Genomic DNA, 24,378 nt, shown 5'->3' with positions numbered 1-24,378 from the left:
GGGGTAATTGTGGTCGTCTTGTGTGAAGTGGAAAATGAAAGTTTGAGAGAAAACTATGATGGATGGGAATTATGATGGATGGTGTTTAGGGGAAACCGATCTATCCATCAGAGAACGCCGCCCCCCCCCCCCCCCCTCAAAAAATGAGTAAATATATTTAGATACAAAAAACATTAACTCAAGTACCAAATGAGAGACAGTAGGTTTTTAATGAGACTGACTTTATAACGAAGTGGTCGTCTAACTTTCGTCCAATCAACTCAAACTAATTCAAAAAAACAATCTGGCCCCACATGGGAATCGTTACTCAGTATAACTCATTGAACATAGGGAACCAGACAACGATATTACGCAGCCTGATACAAAATGATTGGGCCGGGATCAAGGCAGTTATTTTATCTCGTCCATTCCTCAAAAAACAATCCCCCACTGCATGCAACAACAACCAGAAACAGTGCTGGACCCAGTCGACCTTTCCCCGCGAAGCCCAACTTGGACAGTTTTCGTCCCAACTTGAACAGTTACTTTATCTCGTCCAACCCCCAGTATCCTCAAAAACAATCCCCCACTACAAAAACAACAACAACCAGTAACAGTGCTGGTCTTAGTCGACTAGTCTCTGCGATGCCCAACGTGGACCGTTCTCGTCCCATGAGTGTTCCAAACCCACGGAGTGAAACTAACTGCCCCCGCAGCTTGGAATTCCAAAGTTAATAAGGATATGGAGGGATTAAGGGGGATTAGCCTGATCCCCTCAAGGATCTAGCCTCAGAAGTTAATTCACCAGGTATTTGCGAAACCCCAAAAAGGTGTCAGGTTACATTTTTGGTGAGGTTTAAAGTGGTTCTTATACTGGTTGGATATTGTCTAAGTTAGTAAGCAAATAGAGGGAAATGTTACTGTTAACGTTGATGATAACCGTAAAGGATTACAACAAAAAGACTGATTATCCGTTGTTCTGAAGTCTCACTTAAGGGCCTTATGGTAGACGCATTTTGTATTTGTTTTTAGTCCTAAGCCTAATTTCATAGAGTTGCTTTTAAAGCCATTGGACACTTTCGGTGAACAGTTATGTCCAAGGCCCACACTTTGTGTATCACAACTTATATATATAATAACAAACCTGTGAAAATTTAGGCTCAAGGATCATCGGAGTTGGGAGAAAATCACGGGAAAACCCACCCTTGTTCCTGCCCATTTCGGCGTGTCATGACATGTGTTTTAAATAAATCTGTAATTCTCGATACCGAGAATTGATATTGTTTTAATGTTTTCTCTCTGTGAACTTTTATTTTTTTTCTGAACCGAAAGTGTCCAATGGCTTTAAAGCACAAAACATTTTTGCTGACCAGAAAAGGTTACCAGCCAAAGAGCAAGCTCAGACCAGGAAGCTATATAAATAGCTCCATGGTCAAACATACTATCAGTGCCTGGTTTCCCGCATAGTTTTGCCTAACAATTTTCTGCAAAGTAAAAATAACCGGAAAACCAGTCTCTTTTCTTTTGCAATGGCTTTGGTGCCCCATAATACCCATGACAATGTTTACTCTAATAGAAACTTTCTGCAATTAAATGGTCCTACGTGGAAATCATTCCAAAGTTGTCAACTTTGTCCGCAAAAACTATCACTGCTTCGTTGGTAAAAAGGTTGATGGCAGTAGAACAAATCGCACGAGCAATCTACACAGCAAATGGTGTTACTGCAAACCAACTTAGTGCTACCTCACCATGCAATGCCTCAAAACCCATCCATTCTAAAATTCATTCTGTAATTTTGTTAATTTCAAAACATCTTCTATATAGACAGATAGTTGGGCTTATTATTTGAAAATACAAAACAACATCACAATGAGACGATAGAATTGCGTCTAAATCAACTCAGATTTCATTAGAAAATTACAATAACAAACCTAAACAATACAAAGCAATTAAGGAAATAAACTACAAGTATTTCGCTCATTTCTCGTCTGGGGGTAACCCTATGCAATGAACGACCGGTCACCAGTTCAACCCCCCCCCTCCCTCACCCCATAAAAAAAGTGAGGCACTTCCCACGCTCGGTGGCACACACAAAAAAGAGTGTTTATCACCACTTACAATCTCTTGTTTCCCACCGCTGTATTCCTCACATCCCCTTTGTAGCCTTTTCCACCCCGAGAGGCACCCAGTCACGCCCTATGGCGGCATGCCAGGGTACCCCTAAACAATGGGCGTCAAAATTGGGAGACGGCAAAGCCTTGTTTGTGTCCCCTTGGTAATAACCCCCCAACCACAGGTCCTCGGAAGGCGCCCCTAAGACAGTGAACTCTACCGACTGTGAACTTGATGCTAAGGTCTAAATTTCCACGACTGTCTCCAGGCGATTTCTCACGGTCGGGTTGACTGTCATACCAGAGCATTTCTGGCTTTTTTTTTCTTGTCTTGGACGACACAATGACCATGAGAATGAACAAAATGTCCGTTCCGAGGCATTATTGTTTATGGTTGATAATGCTACAATGCACAAATCTTTTTTTTTTATAGTAGTGGATTAATAATTGATTGTTGAGAGGCACGGAGGCGGAAGGACAGATGGGCACAACGGGAGGGTGACTGCCCCACCGTAAACCCCCATCAACTCTTACTCTGCCCTACACCCAAATCCAGGGCGCAAATTTATATCTAACTTTTTTGGCAGACAGTATTCTTCCCAATACTTTTGTGTTTTTTTTTCTAACCATCTCACTATTATGTAATGGTTGGGGCTCGTTACGCGACACAGCGTCCCCCTTCCCATTGTATTCTCGAAATCTCAGAATTCTTTGCAGGATTTTCTGAAGGGGGAGGGTACTTTGGAACAAGAGGGGAAGAGGGAGTTAAAGTTTGGGAATATTTTTACCATTTGTGTTATTTGTCTAATCATCTCACTATTATGCAATGGTTTATTATAATACTTGGCGCTCGTTATGTCACATGGCGTTCCCACCCTCCCATTGTGACCTGGGAATCTCAAGAATTCTTTAGAGGATTTTCAGAGGGGGAGGGTGGGGGTGTACTTTTGTACAAGAGGTGGGGGGGGGTAAACATTTTGGAATGTTGGAGGAGGTGGGTTCCCTCTGCCACATATTTGGCATGTAGTGGGGCAGATCAGCAAATATTTTGAGAGAATCTGGCCTTTGACGATCATGGTTGGCACACAGTTAGTCAGAGCATAGAGCTGGTCAGAGTAAGCCATGAGAGAGATAATTGGCTGTAGGGCAACGACAGAATTGTCCTTTGAAAAACTGTGTTATAGTATAGCAAGCAATATTCAAACTTTGCGAAAAAGCTACCTTTCCTTGTTATTCTACTAATATTTTTTCAAAGGCGTAATCTGAGATGGCCCTTTAGCCAAATATCATTATTATTGCATAACCTGAGTCTGTGGCAAGTTCCATGTTTATCAAAACGCACAATCCCATGACCTTTCTTTCATTTTATTAGTACATCGTTCACAAACTGCAGGAATTAATTCTTTGCCTTTAAAGTATCGTTCGAAAGCCAGAATCAAAGCTGCAATCCAAACATGAGCCCTAACAGAAATAAAAGCCAGAGTCTTAGCCGTAATCTAAGCCAGAGCCCTAACATAAATTTAAACCAGAGTCAAAGACGCAATCTAAGCCAGAGCCCTAGCAGATATCTAAGTCATGGTCAAAGCTGCAATTCTAGCCAGAGCCCTAGCAGAAATCCAAGCCAGAGCCAAAGCCGCAATCTAATTCAGAGCCCTAACAGAAATCAAAGCCAGAGTCAAAGCTGCAATTCTAGCCAGAGCCCTAGCAGAAATCCTTATCAAACTCCTAACCAGAGTTGAAGCGAGAATCCTAAAGAATCTAAGCCAGAGTCAAAGCTAGAGTCAAAGCCGCATTCTGAGCCAGAACCAAAGACAGAATCTAAGCCAGAACCCAAGCAAGAATCTTTAAAATAATCCAGTTCTAACTTTCCTAAATCAGGTTTATTTAGCCAGAATCCTTAAGCCAGAAACAGTAAGCCTATAAAACTAAATTTACTCCATGCATGGCCCAAGGTGTCTATTACTTTACTTGGTTTTAAAAATTAATGCCCCCCAAAAACATCAAAAGAAATTCTTGTCAAAACTGTTTCAATCTTTAAGATTAGTTATAAATGCTACTTTGTGGACAATATTGCAATCCAGTAATTGAAGGTTTTTTATTTGGTTGTTCAGGTGTTTTCGATCGTTGCCCTTTTGAAAAGGGTTTTCCACTGGGAATCATTTTTTTACCCTCAGACCTTCTTGCAACATACCCACCCTCAATAAAAGTTACACTAGCAAACCACTGGTCTAAAGCTACTTAACTCTCCTAATCCTAAAAGTGCCCCATTGTGGCCCATTGTAACCCTTTCCTAATTTCCCATGACCCGTGCGACACCCGCCACGGGCCAGGGCTTTTCATTTTGGTGAGATCCACCCGTACGATAACATCACTGGGGATTAGGGGCTGAGGGACATTGAACTTGGCCGATCAGCAACGACAGAGAATTCTTGTTAGGTGAAGGTTTCACAGGCCTGATACTTCACGGAGGCAACGAAGGCGATTGCCTCCAGTGCCCCTGGTCATTGCCTTGGTGCCCTTGAAATGCTCCAGTAGAAATTTACAATTTCCTCATAGGGTGCCCTTTACCAAGGAGAAAATGCCTTGGTGCCCGTGCCCTTTCAAAAACGAAGCATACAGGCCTGGATTTGTGGTAGCACCATGTGATAAATCTCCTCCGAGTTGTGTTGGTTTCCGAAAAAGAACTGTAGTCGATAATCTCAATGTTTCTACCAAAATGTTCTGATTGTCTTCTGGAGAATTCTGGCTTGTGCCAGGGTTGTATGAACAGCGCCAAATTTAATAGAGCTGCTTCTTAAGCATAAAAAGTAGCTTAGCACAACAAAATTATGCTTACCACAATAAGATAACCAGCAAAAGTGCCATTTCACAAACACCACCTGTGACTGGTACTGGTAGCCTGCTCAATATTGCTAAGCAGAAAATAAGGAAGCACTATACTCGTGATATAAGCAGCTATTGGGCACAGGTGCTCAAAAAATGTACATTTTTAATTTCTGCTCAGCAAAAGAAAAACAACTTCAGCAAATTCATGTCAAAAGTAAAAAATAAAAAAAAAAGTGAACTGGTGTTTCGCTGGTAACCTTTTCTGCTGAGCAAGACTTTTCTGTGCTTACCAGAACTTTGGATGATCACTGGTCCTAATGTCATAAAACTAAAACCACAACCTTTTAGGTATAATGCAACTTCCCAATTTGTACTATGTATACCTGGTCTGGGTATAAAATATGCTACACATTTATGCATTAAGCACTTAAAGGAACACGTTGCCTTGGATCGGACGAGTTGGTCAAAACAAAAGCGTTTGTAACCGTTTTTTATATACTGCATATGGTTGGAAAGATGTTTTAAAAGTAGAATACAATGATCCACACAAGTTTGCCTCGAAATTGCGTGGTTTTCCTTCTACTGTGCGAACTAACACAGTCGGCCATTTATGGGAGTCAAAATTTTGACCCCCATAAATGGCCGACGTGTTAGTCGACGAGGTAAAAAGAAAACCACGCAATTTTGAGGCATGTTTGTGTGGATCATTGTATTCTACTTTTACAACATCTTTCTACCCATATGCATTTTATAAAAAACGGTTACAAACGCTTTTCAAAGACCAACTCGACCGATCCAAGGCAATGTGTTCCTTTAACAGCTCCAAGAAATGAGGCCTTGATTGGACAAGAGAGGGCGGTATACATTTCTACTATGGGCAACATTCATGAGTGGGAGTTTTCCATTGAGTTAAGTCCCATTCCTCACACTAGAAAGCATCTGGCTGATTAACTTTCTCAAGATGTTTTTTTTTCTTAACTCCAGACCATGAATGCTTTTTGGAATCCCGAGCTCAAAGAAATTCAATATTTTCATTGGGTTAAAAAGTCACATGCAAACGTCAACTCCAATCTACCCGAAGTCCTGTCCAACAAAAATGTGTATGAACCCCCCCTCGAGCAACAATGGCCAAACAATATAAAAATGTTAATTTAAGATAACAAACCCAATATTTTGTCAAATTGAATAAATCCTACAACAATAAAGCGCCTGTCAGAGTTATAGTACTCTCAGTCCTCTCAAGTATGATGTCTGACTTTAAAAAAACCTTCAGGTGAATTTCAAGAGATTTGGTTTAAAATGTTCAAGTGCCAAATCCATCATTTTTTCCTTGGAATTACCAGTGTGCCATAAGTTGTTAACATCGTTGCACAAAGACCCCCACCCTCAAGGAAAAAAATGCATGCTGCGAATTACTTTTTTTTTTTTTTTTACGGAAAATAAATAATATTAATTGGGAAAAAAATATCTGGGAGTCACAATGGTATTATCTGGAACAAAAGTATAATTGAACAAAAAGTCTGCAGTTGGGTTCTTAGACCACAAGGCTATAATATAAAGTCTCGTTCATTCATAACAATGCTACCAAAACCTAGGCTGGCACGGAAAATAGTCTGGTTCCATTTTGTATAACATTAAATCATTGTTAATGAATGATATCTTACAAAGGGAACATGACCAAAGATGGTGGCTAAGTTGATTTAAAAACTAAACAAGAGCTCAGTCCAATTTGTCTCCAAATGAGTCAAATGATGTTTTTTACTTTTCCTCTATCAACATATTTAACAAAAGTTGTTTAAAATTGCTTTCTATTCCCCGCCCCCCCCCAAAAAAAAAAACCATATTGAACAAATCAACACCCAATCTAAACCAAACATCAAGAACTTGAATACTTAAAGAAAGGCATGCTTCCCTTTAAAAATTATTTCCTATTCTGAAAAAAAAAAAAAAAAAAAAAAAATCCGGAAAAAAGGTATATATATCTGAAAAACAACCTCTTTAGCCAATCAACACCCAATCGCCTCACATCCTCAAAATAAATGGTCTCCTTAACTTTTGCTGACACTTTGAACAATAAGAGGTAAGTGGAGTCGCAGTCCGAGATAGCGCTAGAGACTGTGGCGTTTCCGGTCCCACTCTGAGACTCTAGCGTTCTGAGCCCCGGGCTGTTCCAGAACTGTCGGAATCAACACCACAACAATCACTACAATGAACCATCAATTTATTTATTTCTTCTCTATTTTTCTCTCTCCCTTTCTTTACAGCACAGAGGGATGTGAAAATAAACTCTGAGGACTTTATCGCCGAGGAGGCCAAGGAATCAAAGTTAAGATGTTAGAAAATTTAGGTTAATTGCCTGACGTTTCGACCCTAGCAGTCTTACTCATAGGCTACTTGACTACAAAAATACTACAAGACTAAATGACCATGAGAAGGACTCTGCTAGGGTTGGAACGCTGTCCCATTGAACATTTTTCACATCAATACCTTGGGTCCTTTTTTTTTTTTTAAACTCTTATTAAAATTCCTTCCCATGACCTTTATGAGATTTCAGAACTTTTAATTTCTTCCAAATCGTGACTCATCAAGAATGTCTGAAAGCACTTTGGACAATAAAAAAAAACTCGGCTGGTCTGACTTTCTGAAAAGAGGGGGACCAAGTAGGGCCAACAGTGTCCCCAATTCAATCCCCTAAAACACAAACTGCGGAGCCCCAGACACGTTTAGCTTCCTCTAATCACCACATGTTGATCTGGCCCAATCTAATTTTCATCAGAATTAGCCTCGCATTTTCAGAAATTCAATTGAGGCATTCTTCCCAAAATTCCTCACAAATGTCAACATTCTACAGTTTAATTCTACAGTTGTATTTCTCCACAATTGCGATCACTTTGATCTCAGCATGCAAAATTAAGGCGAGATTTCTTTTTGAGTTTTATAAGTGAGTGGTTGAATTTTTATGATTGTGTAAAACTTTCAAGCAAGCTAGGCGGTTGATTTTGAGCAGGAGGGAATCATTGTTTTTAATAGGCTTGGGGTATGGCTAAATGAAAACTTAAATTATGTTATTGATGGAGAGTCATGATCAAAGATTTGATTAACAGTTCAACTTCAATTCTTTAAAGGTATGGTCAAAGGTTGTTTTTCGACATCGGAATCCTTGTTTTTAGACACAATGAAGAAAGATACAATAAAAGTCACATATCTACTTTATTTTCAGGCAAAAATAAAATCTAGCCACGTTTAGAGAGGTGGCAGTGGGTACCAACCGTGTCTATGGCCAAAGCATTCAAGCTTTTGCTTCTACTTTTTCCTACATGTTAACGTCAAGCTATTTTCTTTTTATTGTTCATTAACTGGATTAAGTTTTCCTTAGTACAAGTTATTGTATGTTTTCTGAACAATGTTATTACAATGTATTGATTGATGTTGACATGAAATAAATGCATCTGAAATGAATGCACACCAACCCTCAGAAGTCTGAGAAATGATTCATGCATCAATCGTTTGGACAGATTCAAATCTTCTTGGGGAGTAAAATTAGCCAAACCATACATGTATTACTTCAAAAGGGAATTCTTTCTCAAAACAGCTGTAGTGCTTCTCACCAAATAATTTTCTTTATGGTCATTAATGTTTAGAGTTGACCCTCCCTTGGGTCTGGGTACTTTTTGTAGGACACAAAATAAGTCCTGAAACTAATTTTCGCCTCAGGAGACGAAATTTATTTAAGCATGTATAAATATTTTTGTGACTTTTTTTACTCATTTCTCAAAAACTACAGCACCTTAACAAGTAATATTTTAAGGTAAGCTTTCTTTTATCATTATCTTCAAACCGTGTAAGTTTAATGTAAATCTGTGGACATTGTTTTTTGTGTTACAAAAAGTACCCAGACCCTTTAAAGTAAAAACCCTGAAACTTCAGAGCAATATTTTTTCTCTAGAGATAGAATGACCTCCTTCAACAGAAAGGTTCACGGACGAACAGACATACATGATCCTAATTCTCATGTCTTTGTGTCTGGGCCAGAAGTAAGAGAGAGAAAAAATACTACGCCGTCAATGGTGGGGAGGGGGGGGGATTTAATTATTATTTGTGTATTTCAAACTTTGGCTGTAAAGGAAAACCTATCCATCACGAGAACAAAGACTGAACAAACAAGAAAAATAATTCGACTGACATTTCAACCTCATTTTTTGTTATCAAATATTTCATCTAACAAATTGCTTTTGTCGGAACGTGATTCACAGGCAACAACTCACGCCAAACCGTGAAAAAGGAAAATGCATTATGAGCACCACAAAGAAGATAAAAACATGTATTTTGGAGCCAGACATCAAAGGACTTGTCTAAGATTTGTGGGCCGCTACAATAAGCTCATGACATTCCATTTGACAATTAAAAAGCCAAGCGTGACAACAAAAATGAAGAAAAAAACCCAGACTGGCAAACAAAATTATAGTTTTCTCACGGCCGGATTTCAAAAGGAAAATCTGACCTTAAAATGTGCCCCAAATTTATATAAATGTTGAATTAAGGCCTCAAATGTGGGGGAAAAATTAACACGACAGCAGGTCTAAGCTTTTTACTGTACCAATTTTTAGTCTAAATTAGATTATTTATTTCTCATCAAATATGACATTCCAGACAGAAAAATTTCAAGGGATTTTATCAACTATCATCATCATTAGACCTTGTAGTTTTTATGTAAATCTGTGATCTTCCCGATTTTTGTTTCTTACAAATTCTTTAAACGTTCCTTAAACAAAAACTAATAGTTAATCTCATATGTATACTTTCATACTCAACAGAATCAAAAGATATTTATCAGACTTATAAAGCTAATATTTTAACCCTTTTTTAAAACTTTAATTAAAGGTATTTTACACAGTATAATTGCTTCATGTCTGCAAATGACGTAATCTACATTGACAGGTCAAAGTTGTGAAGGGTCAAATTTGGTCACTGCCCTACTTACTTTGCTAAATTATGACCAACGTTTATTTTATTTTTTAGAGATCTCAACCAGCCCTGGATACACACCAAAATACTTCCCTCTTAAAACATTCATGAAACCTGTATGAGAAAACCTAAACAAATAGCTGATTTCGGTTGTAACAACCCAAATTCAAGACATTGTATTTACAAACTGAAAATTGTGCATGGTTTTTCACAATTTATTTCTTATTCAAACAACTGTTTCAGCCCAAATTTGCAGAGGTTTGTTAATTCATGTACATGTAACAACCCGTTTTTACATAGCGCTTTTCACATCCGTAGGGCGTCCCAAAGCGCTTCACATTATTACCCCTGGTCACTGGGCCTTAAATCACTCCTTAAACCATCTCAGCTCCCTGGTGGGGAGTATGCAGCCTGTGCAACATTAATATGCACTACTCGGCTAAATCAATCACAAGAACCTTCTCTGCCCTCACGGGTACCCATTTACCCCTGGGTGGAGAGAAGCAATTATAGTTAAGTGTCTTGCTCAGGGACACAAGTGTTACGACCGGGATTTGAACCCACACTCTGCTGAACAGAAGCATCAGAGCTTGAGTTCGGTGCTCTTATCCGCTCGGCCACGACACCCTATGTACACCCCGTATGTCTATTGTTTATCACACAAAACATGAACACCTACACTATTTTTGTTCAGCTCTACCAATCCCGTATAATACCTTTAACTCATAGTACAAAGACCCCCTTAGCCAACTCCCACACGTACCAACACTTTCATATCCGTCGTTAAAAAAAAGTGAAATGCCCCGAAAACACTATCCGGTATCGGTCCCCATCTGGGATCCAAAAACCCAAGCAGAGTTGGATTTGGTTACGGGGTATCAACCTGCCGATGGCTCTTCATTGAGATTAACACCTCTTAAGCCCAGTCGGCCATTTTTCTTTTCACAACATTACTAAGCCGGGTTGGCTACTGTTACAGCCAAATGGCATTAGAGCTTACAATGGTTTTAATAGTCTGGTGATTTGATCAGATAAGATTAACATCAAGATTGATTTTAAGATTGTAGACAAAAATTCCTGATTGATTTTGTTCTCACCCTCTCAGGTTGTTTTTGCATAAGTTGTGAATTGTGCACACTTTTTTTCTTACAGTGGGGTGATGCAGGCCTGTTTGCTTCGTTTTTAAAGCCATTGGACCCTTTTGATAAACAGTATTGTCCAAAGGCCCACACTTCGTGTATCACAACTTTTATATAAAATAACAAACCTGTGAAAATTTAGGCTCAATCGGTCATCGTAGTCGGGAGAAAATAACGGGAAAACCCACCCTTGTTTCCGCACGTTTCGCCATATCATCACATGTGTTTAAAATAAATCCGTAATTCTCGACAACGAGAATTGATAGTTGTTTTAATGTTTTCTCAAAAAGTAAAGCATTTCATGGAATAATATTTCAAGAGAAGTCTTTCACCATGACCTTATGTAAACCCTGTAAGATATTTGTAAATCTTGGGGTTTTTCTGTTCCGAAAGTGTATAATGGCAAGGGCACCAAGGCATTTTTCCCTAAAAAATTGACATTGGATTTGATATGCTTTATGAATATAGGCCTACTTTATGATTTAATCTATAGATGTTAACTGCCTCTAGCCATCGGGCTAGCTCGGGGGTCTAGTGGTAACACTGCCATTTTGCTTGTTAAATTGTACGTCAGAACTGTTAAAATAATCCTACTATAGCAAAATCAATACAGAGCAGAGTCTACTGTTTGAAACAGAGCCAACACTCTCTCAAAAGAGATTTATTATATATAGCTGTTCCCGCAATTTTACTTTTATTTATAGTTTGTTCTTATACAAAAGTGTCATTGTATGTATCTATCTACATCAATAGGCAAAAAACAAAGATTTTACACAAAAGCCCAGTTCATGTACCATGGTTAGTAAAGTTGACCATGGTCCCGTGCAGGGTGGGCAAAACCAAAAATTACAACTTCAGAACGATAACTAGAGTCAGTCGCATGTGAGGTTGGTCAGTAGACCCCCAAGATGGTTTGTGACGAGCATTTCATAAGGTGTAGCTACAGAGGACGGCAATTTTACTAAGTTCCTTTTTGAGAGAGACTTAGGAGCTTTAGTTTCGGTGAACGGAAAGATATCGATGAATGTTTGAAGTGTAGCGGTTTCAACTGTGCATCTCAGTTTGACTTCCGACTTCCAAAGCTGAAAAAGAAAATACACACAGGGGAAAAAAAGGAAAGTGACTTACTCAATTCCTCGGCGAGATCGACTCTCCGTCCCGTCAGTAGTCTCGTCTTAAGATCGTGATCGTCACCGAAATCTTCTAAGACTTGTTTCACTTCCTTCTCCAGTCGGCTCGCTGTAATTATATCAAGAAATGTTTGTGAGAAAATGGGCACACCGGGGTCGTCTGTTGCGGACGTACACTTTTTTTCAAATGATTACGATGTATGTGTGAGTTAACTAAAACAAATAGGCCTATTGAATGCATTTTGTTAGAATACATTGTCATAGAATATGATCACATGGGGAAAATATATTTGTATATTAATGTCCAGAGAAAGTTTTTTCATTTGGTAATTGTGGTGAATATGTGAACCTCAATATCAGAAAGTGTCAATATTTGTTTTTTCAAACTTTGTGAATAATGTGAAACTGGGCGTGAGGTTTTTATTCAAACCTTTTTTTTGTTCAGGGGTGAATATGTGATACTTTGAAGTAAAAAAGAGGGGATTACAATTTTTGCCGAATAGATATTTTTTTGTTTGTAATAATTTTAAAAACGAACCTTCTGTGTTCATGATTTGTTGTCTAAGGACATTGCTGGTGAGTTGGAGCATTTTCTGTATCCTCCAAAACAGCACGATATCATTGCACTCAAGCTGCACAACAAAGAGAGAAGAAAAAGAGTTAATTAGACGGACAATTATAACCAATTTTATATACATCTTTCTGGGCCCAAATTCATAGGAAGCAGACAGAAAAAAAAACCTAGAGTGCATACAAAGAGAAACGAAGGGTCTTGAGGGCCTTTTTAAAAACACTGGACACTTTTGGTAATTGTCGAAGACCAGTCTTCTCACTTGGTGTATCTCAACTTATGCATAAAATAACAAATCTGTGAAAATTTGAGCTAAATTGGTCGTCGAACTTGCGAGATAATAATAAAAGAAAAAAACACCCTTGTCACACGAAGTTGTGTGCTTACAGATGCTTGATTTCGAGACCTCAAATTCTAAATCTGAGGTCTCAAAATCAAATTTGTGGAAAATTACTTCAATCTCGAAAACTAAGTTACTTTAATAGAGGGAGCCATTTTTCACAATGTTTTATATTATCAACAGCTCTCCATTACTCATTACCAAGTAAGTTTTTATGCTAAAACTTATTTTGAGTAACTACCAATGGTGTCCACTGCCTTTAAGAGGAATGAGACCAGTTGAATTTCTAACATGAGTAGGAAGTTTGTTCCATGGCCAAGGGGCAGAGATGACAAAAGCCTGATCATCAGCCTGAATGTGAGACTTGGGAACATCAAGACATCCTCCTACCGAAGATTGAAGACAGTTGTGGGTTCAAATCCTACCAAGCTAACCGCTGACTTCACAATGACTAGAATAAGTACTGTCGTCTAGTTACTGAATCACAATTTCTTGATCATGGACGTTGAACCAATGTTTGTATGAGAGAGCTTGGCGTTTATATCCCCTTGTGGGAGTTTGCCGAGTTCCCTTGACAGGAAGATCATCTAAACAAACAAAAACAAACGAACAAACAAACGAACAAACAAACAAACAAACAAACACACAAACAAACAGTACGAGATGTAACTTACCCCGGAGTCACTGAACCCTCTCTGGTAATGGAAGAACCCTCTCCGGCATTCCTGTGCCTTGCCGATGGCCCGCTGCAGAAAATACTTCCTGTACAAAGGATGCCATGTTTCTCGGATCTAAGAGGGCACAAAGGTAAAATGAAAACGTCAAGAAAAAAAGATGGTCCTCCCGTGTTGCTGTAGAAATGTGACTTTTGGAGACAGTCCTTTTTCACAGTTCTCGCCAGTAGTGCCCATGCTCAGACCTACAGGGGCAATACTGAGCATGTACGCGCAAGGTCAGAGCCGCAAAAAAAAGGACCGTTATGTATGCTGGTGCCAGCGTCTCAAAAGTCTCTGTTTTATGATATTTATTGAAGTTCTGAAAGTATACTCACAAATTCACTATCCACGTTGACCGTTCTAGTTTCTAGGTTCTTCTTGACCGCCGTTACTTCATCACTGGACAGGACTGGCGTATGCTTCTAGAGAATATAGACAATTGGAAAAAGTATTTATAATAAATTCCTAAAATATAGGATTCAAACTGCCTTTAGCTACTGGGCAATCTCGGTGGTCTAGAATTGCAAATGCCGTGGGTTCGAGTCCCACCTGAGTAAGATACTTGTGATTAGATTATTTTTTTACAGAACTCAGGAAAAGTACTGAGTTTACAGTGCTGCTGAACACACACCAGTGTAGGGTTAAACCCAAGTTTCCATTCTTTATACCCGATGCAGATTTAACATCTATTAAATAAATTGCAATACTATTTTTGAGAGGGTACCACCAGGAAATATGAGGGCAAGTCTTATAAAAAATCCTGGACTGTTTTACGATGACATTTGTTTAGAGTACACTCACCTCGGAGGCTTGTAGCAGTTTCTCAAGTTCTTCTCTTGCATGCCTCCTGTTATTCTATAAAAACAAAGAAAAAGGTTACAGAATCTGTAGAATGACGCTATAGCGGCTTGAGGAAAAAAGGGTTAGCGAAAATAAAAGTCAGTTTGTTGAACGATGTCTATTAACTAGCTGAATGGATTACTAGTCAGCCATTTGTTAATCTCTGTCTATTAAATAGTTGAATGGTTTACTAGTCAGCCATCCGTTGATCTATGTATATTAACTAGTTAAATGGATTACTAGTCAGCCATTTGTTAATCTCTGTCTATTAACTAGTTGAATGGATTACTAGTCAGCCATCCGTTGATGTATGTATATTAACTAGTTGAATGGTTTACTAGTAAGCCAACTCACCTGTTCAGGTGTTAAAGATTTCCAATATACCCAACGCTCTGCAGATCCTGGGCCAATCAACTCTTGGATACGACCCTCAGCTGGAAATAAATCCGGAAAAAAAGTGACATTAGATAAGATTTAAAGGTTTGTAAGGAGGATGTTAGTCACTACCTAATAGGTTTGCAGTGACACCATGAGATTGGTCTCTTACTGAAAGACTGCAGCCGTCGATTTCACAAATCTCTTCTTAACTTAAGACTTATCTTAGGACTTAGGACGAGTCCCAACACTGCACTGTAGCATGCAGACCTTAAGATTAATCCTAAGTTAGGATGAGTTACTCATCCTAACTCGAGATAAGATGAGTCCTAACTTTTTGTGAAATCGACCCCAGGACTTGTACCTTAAAACCTTTACCAGACCAGAGAATTTTCATGAATCAACATGAGAAGAACACTCTACACAGTTTCACATTCGAGCTGTTATTTGAAACAGGCACTAAGATTTATCTCAATTTTCTTATGAGTAATACTTCAATAATCAACAGAATCAAATGATATTTGTCATTCTCAATGTAAATCTTAAATGCAGTGAAGTGTTATGATTACAAAACACAAGACCACTGGACTTGTATTGTTGTAGGTTTACTGGCCCGAGCTGGCCTGTGGTCCAGTGTTATTTTCGAGCCCTAGGTAGAACTTACTCTCTTGAAGTCTGTTCTTGAGAACGCTTTCCATGAAGTGGATTGCAGAGTCCCATTGTTGCTTGTCATGTACAGACCGATCCTCTAATGCGTTTAGTTGCATCACCCTCTGCAAATTAAAAAAACCCACAGATAATAAATTTTATACATGTAGATCATAGGATTTGAACTGCCACTAGCTACCAAGCAATCTCGGTGGTCTAGCAGTAAGACATCCGCTCTAGAAAGAAAAGGTTGTGGGTTTGAATCCCCAAAATCTTTATTCACCAACCAAAATCTTGGTTTACTAAGCAAAATCTTGATTTACTAAGCAAAATCTTGATTTACTAAGCAAAATATTTGGTAGACTTCTTAGTTCTGAAAAGAGCTGTCCTGCTTTTCAACTACTACCTGGGCAGAAGGTAGAAAATCTGCCAGGACTACCACTTTAGCTTTAATTGATTGAGGGGACTAAAATTAGACCCAGAGATATTTAAGAACCTACCAAGCTATCAGCAGCCTGCTCTTGCCATTTGTGTCTGTTGATCCCTTCTTGTTTGACAGCCGATTTGACGTCGTCAAAGAGAGTGTCGTGGTTGCTCTTTGACCTGTCCTTATCCACCAGCTTTGAAAACTCATCAACAAGAGTCTCCAGGGCAACCTAACAAAACAATCGGAATTGAATCGTTTAAGTTATTTAGCCATTCCTTCTGTAAATTGCTAAGAAATTGCACTGAGAATGTCGTAAGTAAACAGGGATGGATTTCACAAAATACAAAGCTGTCATATCACCATTTGTGTTATGACATCACAATTTGCTTTGCAATTCAAACTGACAGCATTTTTAGATCAATCTAAGCATTTCGATTTAAGCCATATTCATTTCCAACCGCTACGGTCTATCAAGGGTTAAAGATGCTATGTCAGATTTTTGGCCCAAACATTAAAAAATAGATTTTTTTGAGTGAATGGTATTTCAAAGAGTATCAACCGCTCTAACGAAAAAAAGTTTAACTTTTACTTTTAATGGTCAGGAACCATGACAAAAAGTTTAAAACATTTCTTATAAAACACAAAAAGAATTGGTCACGTGATATATTGTCGGGATCCCGACAAAAACTAATTTTGAGCATTTGAGCTACTAATAATTGGCAGACTTTTTCGAGCAATGGCTCAAATGAAAGCTTGTAACATTCTCGACCCCCATCAAAATACCTATTGAATTTTAAATCAAAATGTTTGGGTCAAATCGGCCAAAAATATGACATAGCATCTTTAAACTGCCTCATGTCACACGAATGCTTACCTCAACACTTTTCTTTGGGAGTTGTTGGTCGGCCCAATGCCTCAGCTTGATGTCGACTGTTGTGTTGAAAGTCCTGTTCGTACAAAAAAAGTCTTCAAAACTCAAAGCTGATGACAAACTATAATATGCATTGACTTATTGCACTCAGCAGACACACCTCCGCAACATGTGCAACTACCATTTCAACCATTTTGGGGGTCAATTCCTTTGTAGACAATTTGACTCCCGAGTGACGGATAGGATAGGTAGGTGTAATAGTGCAATGCGCGTACATGAAATTGTGTCAATATAGGTATATTTTATCAACATTATCACACAGTAACCAGGAGGACAAATTGCATGACAACATCACAATAATGGGAAATATTAAATAAATACCCCCCCCCCCAAAAAAAAAAAAAAAAAAAAAGATAAATGGCAATAACAGTGTGATGACCCGGTCTTCACTGCGTGACAATGGCTTTTAGTTGGTGCCCGCAGCTTGGTCCTTCAACAGCGGCCAGCCACCAGCCTAGTCATTACCACATAGTGAAGACCGCTTCCCCACGCTATTATTGCCTAATACAGTACTGGCTATTGATTATCGATTATTGGTTATTTTCCACTTACCCAGCATCCGGAGACTGGGCTGCTGGAAGGAATATATTTTCAAAGACGTAGCCGGACATCCGCTCCCAAAGCACCCTGGATAGAGCCTCTTCCCTAGAAATAAGAAAGACCCAAAACAAAAATAGATGAGTTTGTTATAATTTATGTTCTCTATTTGAGTTTAAGAAAGAAATTGACTAGAGTGCGAAAATAGACGAGTTTGTTATAATTTATGTTCTCTATTTGAGTTGAAGAAAGAAATTGACTAGAGTGGGATTTTTAACCTGCGACGTCCAGCTTTATGAGCCGATGACAGTTTTTCTTTGTTGATTAGAGCAGGATTGAGTCTGTAATCTCCAATGTGGTTTCTGTTGAGAATGACCAGAACTGTGTACTGAGAAAGTTGCGAGATGGAGGGAACAGTTTTCTTTGGTCGCGTATTTGCTGTTTGCCATTTTTTATTAAAATGCAGCACAATCCTTTATGCAGTAAAGGTTGGCACCCTTTGCTGCTCATGTGTTTTTGGGGACAGAAAATGGCTTCAAATGACTTACCATCTCTTGGGGGGAATCTCACTGAGACATAAAACCTCGTCTAGGATTTCACCTTTCGCTTTCTCAAACAACTCATCCTAAAATTAGAAAGAAAAACAAAAAACACAAAGTAAAATTAAGAATCTATACAAGTCTATGCCATTATATTTAAGTAGAGTTTTGATTTTGACAAGTAAAATTAAAAATTAGTGATAATTTGAGGTCAGACATACCCGGTCCAATTCTCGTAGCCTGGAGAAGTTGTTCTTCCATTCCGTTTCCAAATTAAACCTAGAAGCTGAGAAATATAAAAGAAACATTACTGAGCCTCCATGTTCTTTCAATCAAGATATGGCAATTTAAAGCTAGACTCTTAATCTGAAGATTTGAAGAATTTCTGTTGATGCTTATATACTCTGCGGACGAGTTCTTCGAAGGGTATAATAGTTAAAATAAAAAATTGCACCTTACTGAAAACAGTAACTGGAAAAAATAGACAGGGTATGCCAAGGACGAGATTGGAAAAGGTTGCCCTAATAAAGATATATTCTGTGAGATATTCTGGTCTATTTTTAATGTCCTGTTATACCTTTGTAAATATCAGCTTGCTGCGTGACGGAATCTTGAACCATTTTCCAGAAACAGTCAGAGACCGCAAAGCTTAGATTCTGTGTTGTCATCTGGCTTGGCTTCAAGGTACCAGACCTACAAGGAAAGAAAAATAAACGTTTGCGACAATAAATTAAAGTTTTTTATTCTTCTTGGTCTGAATTTTGAAGATTATTTTGTTTCAAATTTTCTTTTATTTTGGGATGAACAAAGACAAATTTTTGAGAACAGATTTTAAACTTGCAACATCCAGATTTCCGTGCCGGCACTCTACAAACTGAGCTGTCTAGCCCTAATGTTGGCAGTCTCCCTATTTTGTAAATTTCTTTGTTTAGGGGTGTCAGTCAGAAGCCATATAACCTGTCACACCCGAGTTTATGCTTCAACCTGGGAAGCGGCAGCAAAGGGATCACGTTAAGGGGATGCACTTTTTTATTTAACTAAAAAAAGCGAGGTTATAAACCACAATGAAAACTGACTGGATACTGTTTAAATAATTTTCATAGATTGAGCAAAGAAAAGCTGAATCCTTGAGTCTATCGTTACTTACTTGAAGAGTTGAGAGCCCCTGAAGAAATGTTCCTCATATTGCTTTATAGTTGATATACTGTCGGTTGTATTGCCTTAGCGGGAGAAAACAAACAAGAAACTCAAGAGAAAAATACTCAATAAATTTGAGAACAAGTTGTGAAAAATTTCATTTTCAATTTTTTACTGTTTGGATGTGAAATTTTATTAAAGCCATTATACACTTTCGGTAAACAGTGTTGTCCAAGTCCCACACTTCGTGTATCACAACTTATATATAAAACAACAAACCTGTGAAAATGTAAGCTCAATCGGTCATCGGAGTCGGGAGAAAATAACGGGAAAACCCCACTCTTGTTTTCGCGCGTTTCGCCGTGTCATGACATGTGTTTAAAATAAATCCGTAATTCTCGCTAACGAGAATTTATATTGTTTTACCGTTTTCTCAAAAAGTAAAGCATTTCATGGACTAATATTTCAAGAGAATTCTTTCACCATTACCTTCTGTAAACCCTTAAAATTATTTGTAAATCTGTGAACTTTTTTTTTGTTTCTGTACCGAAAGGGTCCAATGGCTTTAAGACTTCATTCATACCTTTTCCAGTCACAACAGCGAAGTACCCAAGGGCTTTCATCGGAAACAACTTTCCTGCGAGAATCTGCTGGATCTGCATGGAGGAAAAGAATCTTTTGTTATTTCTAATCACAATAAAAATATACAACAAGAAATTGAATAATATTGATTTTGGGCCTGAATGTACGTTTCAATTCTATTGAGTAATAAAGCTATACTTAAAGGAACACGTTGCCTTGGATCGGACGAGTTGGTCTAAAGTTGGTTTGAAACCGTTTTTTATAAAATGCATATGGTTGGAAAGATGTTTTAAAAGTAGAATACAATGATCCACACAAGTTTGCCTCGAAATTTGGTGGTTTTCCTTCTACTGTGCAAACTAACATGGTCGGCCATTTATGGGAGTCAAAATTTTGACCCTCATAAATGGCCGACGTGTTAGTCGACGAGGTAAAAGGAAAACCATGCAATTTCGAGGCATGTTTGTGTGGATCATTGTATTCTACTTTTACAACATCTTTCTACCCATGTGCATTTTATAAAAAACGGTTACAAACGCTTTCCAAAGACCAACTCGACCGATCCAAGGCAACGTGTTCCTTTAATACCCATAGAGACAATTGAGATCAATCGACTCTCTTCTATATACATTTCATTTCATTTATTCTGGATGCCAAAAACTCTCAGAAAACTTAATGACCATACTAGCCAAGAAACCAATGGAGTGAAGACAAGGAAGGAAGTTCAAGTTTCAGACGTGGGAGGAAAACCCCAGAGAATTATCCAAGGAATATTCTTCAAACTTACCCTACTTGGATTGGTTGAGTTCCTCTCTGCAAGATCCACCTTGGTCAGGACGAAGATTGTCCTCTTACCCAGGGGGTCGATCTCACTCACTATATCTGTCACTATGCTCCTCTCTGCGTCTATCGCACCGTCTGTCAACATTACCCAAACAACAAATTGTGAAAAAATAGTTACAGACTGTGTTCATGTTTTGTGATGAACAAACCTGTGTAAATTTGGGCTTAATCCGTTAGGCAAGTCAGGAGAAAATAGTGAAAAACCATGCAGAGTTTTTAGCATGTAAACACAATGTCCTGGAGTGTTCTGCTCAACCAGCCAGGCTCCTAGTGGATGATACACATACCCACATCCTTACAGACTGTGAAGAGGGTAACCTTGTTTCAGTCCCAGGAGTAAGTAGCAACACACCCCATGGTGGAAGTTGATTTTGGCCGATAGCCCAATTTAGTTAAGCCCATTTTATTTGGCCTGTGGGCCACGAAATGTGATTCCAATAAAATGAAATGAAATGAAATGAATTGAAGTGTAAAGCCCCCCCCCCCTCAAGCGGCTGTCCGTTAGGTTTTCTCTCATAATTTTGTTTACAAAATTTGATTGATGGGCTATGCCTACCTTGTATACACAAGATGATAGCATTGGGGTTGTTCATGTACATTTTACTCAGTTTCTGGATGCTATCTTTAGTATCGGGTGCCATTCCTGTAGTAACAGTCTGCAAGACAAAAATCACAGCAATTCAAGTTGTCAGACCTGAACTAGCCATGCTAGCGCCCTCTGTTGGCACAAACAGTGCCATGTAGTTGTTATAAGGAAGCAAAATACATTTGATTTGAAAACAGTGATTAAGGACGACCTTACAGCATGACTTGAGTAGTGTTGGATGGTACACTGGTCTCGTTGTGATCCAAGTAATATGCCTGTGATTTTTTTCACAGAATTTGGGAAAGTACCGAGTATACAGTGCTAAAGCACATTGGTGTTAGGGAAAAAAGTGTAACCAAATAATAGTGAGAGTTTGGTAACTTATAAACTAAAACAAAAACAGTAATAGAGAATGATATGATGGCTGCCTCATTTATTTACTTACAGGCCTGATACTTCACTGAGGCAACAAAGGCGATTGCCTCCATGCCCCCTGGTCATTGCCTTGGTGCCCTTGAAATACTCCAGTAAAGAATTTACAATTTTCTCATTAGGGTGCCCTTAACCAAGGAGAAAATGCCTTGGTGCCCTTGCCCTTTCAAAAACGAAGCATGCGGGCCTGTACTTACACTGATGATGCCAGGAAGATCGACTAGAACCATCCGTTGTATACCAGGTCCGCGGACACTCAGGGAGATCACCTACAGAAAAATTTACAGACAAAAGTTCAAGAAGTTAAGTATACACTGTTGACTTGAATACTCTTCTATACTCGTAATTATAAATCAAAACAAAAAATGTGCAGCCGACTTCACGAAACGCTAGGATTAATTCTATGTCGAGTTAGGACGAGTAACCCGTCTTAACTTAGCATGGGTTCAATGTGTCCCAACGTCTTCGCATACCGAACTGAACTCGTCCTAAGTCCTAAGATTAATCCTAAGTTAGGAAGAGTTTGGTGAAATCGACGGCTGACATTCTAACCCTAGCAGAGTCGTTTTCAAGGGCTGAAGCCTAGACTACACTACAGCCCTCGAGAAAGAATCTGCTAGGGTCAAAACATCAGGCCATTAACTACTTTTTGCAGTTATAACATTGGTCCTTTTAGAACAGCTAATTCTATTTTTGCTAGAATTTAATATTTCTTACATCTGTGCTGATGGTCTGCCCTTGTTGTACACTGTTCTTCATCCTCAGTTCAATCTCTTGCCTCAACGCCTTAAGCTGTGGTAATCAACAAGATTAAAAATCAAGAATCCATCAAGGTCCATCCCCTGAATTGTGGACTTATTTATCTGAAAAATTTATTTCCTTATCGACACAGGACACGTTTGGTAAACTGTTAAGACCAGTCTTCTCACTTGGTGTATCCCAACATATGAATAAAATAACAAACCTGTGGTCTTGAATCCATTTCAAATATTTTAGTGAGAAACAACTTCTTTCTTAACAACTACGTTGCGTTAATAAACCTGAACCATTTCCAACCCATCCGATACATTTTCAAGATGGCGTTACCTCGGTCTCCTTGGAGAGATCAAACTCCCTGTTGCTGTCTTTGAACTGAGCGACGTGCTGTGGTCCTTCGCTCAACGTGACCTTCACTGGTGACCTTGTCATCATCTCACCTGACCCCCTGAAAATGAACAGGTCAAAGGTCAGTGAGGGAAAGAAGGTGTTGACCATTTACATTTTCCTTCAGGGATGTCTTGTGTAACAATTACAGTAATTATGACGAAATACATACAAAAAATCATTTTGATCACGTGAAATTGGTTCACATACACCCTCACAAGGTCAAAAAAACCAGAAATTGTTGATTTAAAGAAATCCTGGCCTGGGTCTGATTTCACAAAGAGTTAGGACTAGTCCTAGGAGATATCAAAAACTTATGGCTAGTCAAGTTAGAACGAGTAACTTGTCCTAACTCAAGATAAGACTAGTCTTAACTCTTTGTGAAATCCACCCCTTGTCAGTCATGACGCTTGTGTCCTTGAACAAGGCACTTTATCACGATTGCATCTCTCCGCCCAAGAGTATAAATGGGTACCAGCGAGAGCTTGGGAATAACCTGCGATGGACTAGCATCCTGTTCAGGGGGAATAGAAATATTCTTAGTGGCTTAATGCCAAATGAAACCAGATATAAATACTGGCCTGATGATAAATATTGGCTAGGGACAAACTTTTAACTTTGTGTTCTGATTTGTCGGGAGATCATGAATACCTCGGGAAAATCCTTGCTTGAGCGATCATCTCGAGCACGCTCGTCTTTCCAGCACTCTGGTCTCCGACAACAACGACCTAAAAAAGAAAGAAGTCAAAATCAAATATAAAGTGTGAAGCTTGTATCACACAGACGAGAGAGAGAGAGATTGGCTGTTTGCAGCCACGACACAGTTTATCTCTAATTCAGAAGTAGATCAATGAGCTGGATTTCTTTATGTGAAGAAAATATCAACTACTTTTGTCATAAAAAAGAAAACAATCTGAGATCCCCGTGTATCTCCTAAAGCTCTTACTCTTGGAAGATGATCTTGCATCTGGTATGAGTCGTCAAATCCAACTAGCTCATCCAGAACCTCAGAGTACATGTCAATCAGCGACATCTGCAAAACAAAAATATTTAACAAATAAGTTCTGCATGACATTTGAAAGGTTAAAAATGAAATGTTCACAGATTTGCACACAACTTCATTTCTTAAGTATTTTTGGATCTCACAAGTCTCACATGGGATGTTTGAAAACAATGATTGTGCTTTTCACTATTTTCTGAGAAAACCTGATGACCTTTGAGCTTAAACTGCCTTGTTATTTCATGCATAAAAATTTACTAATGTTGGCTGTTTTCTTGAATGAAGGAGCGCCCTCAAATAGGCTTGTCCTTGAGAGAGTGCAATATAAATACAATTAAGTACTATTACTAATATTTAATATTGTTGTTGATGTTTACCTTCTCTTTGCGAACCCTGGATTGTTTGTCTCCCCTAAGTAGAAGAGACTTCTTCAGACGTCTGTTGTCCCTCTCTAATCGCTCAATCTCTCGTTGATACCTCAGCTACAAAAAAATAATAGTAGGCAGCTCATATACATTGCTTTATCACACTTAAGGGGTGTCTCAATTAAGTTACGGAGAATAAACGTTTCATCAGCCGAC

The 24,378-nt window shown here is 38.7% G+C and overlaps 1 protein-coding gene across 2 annotated transcripts in view; it reads right to left on the bottom strand.

Annotated features, from left to right (window-relative positions):
- Window positions 1-24,378, bottom strand: part of LOC139950571 (dynamin-like GTPase OPA1, mitochondrial) — a 69,980-nt gene that overhangs the window by 41,789 nt on the left and 3,813 nt on the right. For both annotated transcript variants that reach the window (XM_071949319.1, XM_071949320.1), the window contains 23 exons: window positions 24,175-24,279; window positions 23,744-23,830; window positions 23,449-23,525; window positions 22,741-22,858; window positions 22,372-22,446; window positions 21,852-21,923; window positions 21,193-21,292; window positions 20,581-20,711; window positions 19,795-19,867; window positions 19,222-19,294; window positions 18,652-18,767; window positions 18,296-18,360; window positions 18,084-18,160; window positions 17,551-17,643; window positions 16,942-17,014; window positions 16,141-16,296; window positions 15,657-15,765; window positions 14,972-15,051; window positions 14,579-14,632; window positions 14,113-14,199; window positions 13,736-13,852; window positions 12,689-12,782; window positions 12,149-12,259 (listed from right to left, as the gene is read on the bottom strand). In XM_071949319.1, coding sequence (XP_071805420.1) covers window positions 12,149-12,259; window positions 12,689-12,782; window positions 13,736-13,852; window positions 14,113-14,199; window positions 14,579-14,632; window positions 14,972-15,051; window positions 15,657-15,765; window positions 16,141-16,296; window positions 16,942-17,014; window positions 17,551-17,643; window positions 18,084-18,160; window positions 18,296-18,360; window positions 18,652-18,767; window positions 19,222-19,294; window positions 19,795-19,867; window positions 20,581-20,711; window positions 21,193-21,292; window positions 21,852-21,923; window positions 22,372-22,446; window positions 22,741-22,858; window positions 23,449-23,525; window positions 23,744-23,830; window positions 24,175-24,279 — 2,143 coding nt within the window. The remainder of the gene's footprint in view (window positions 1-12,148; window positions 12,260-12,688; window positions 12,783-13,735; window positions 13,853-14,112; window positions 14,200-14,578; window positions 14,633-14,971; window positions 15,052-15,656; window positions 15,766-16,140; window positions 16,297-16,941; window positions 17,015-17,550; window positions 17,644-18,083; window positions 18,161-18,295; window positions 18,361-18,651; window positions 18,768-19,221; window positions 19,295-19,794; window positions 19,868-20,580; window positions 20,712-21,192; window positions 21,293-21,851; window positions 21,924-22,371; window positions 22,447-22,740; window positions 22,859-23,448; window positions 23,526-23,743; window positions 23,831-24,174; window positions 24,280-24,378) is intronic.

The sequence above is a fragment of the Asterias amurensis genome, chromosome 18 (assembly GCF_032118995.1).
Source record: "Asterias amurensis chromosome 18, ASM3211899v1".
NCBI classification, from domain to species: domain Eukaryota; kingdom Metazoa; phylum Echinodermata; class Asteroidea; order Forcipulatida; family Asteriidae; genus Asterias; species Asterias amurensis.
The sequence above is the reverse complement of the archived record's forward strand: the minus strand, read 5'-3'. Positions and strand labels throughout refer to the sequence as shown.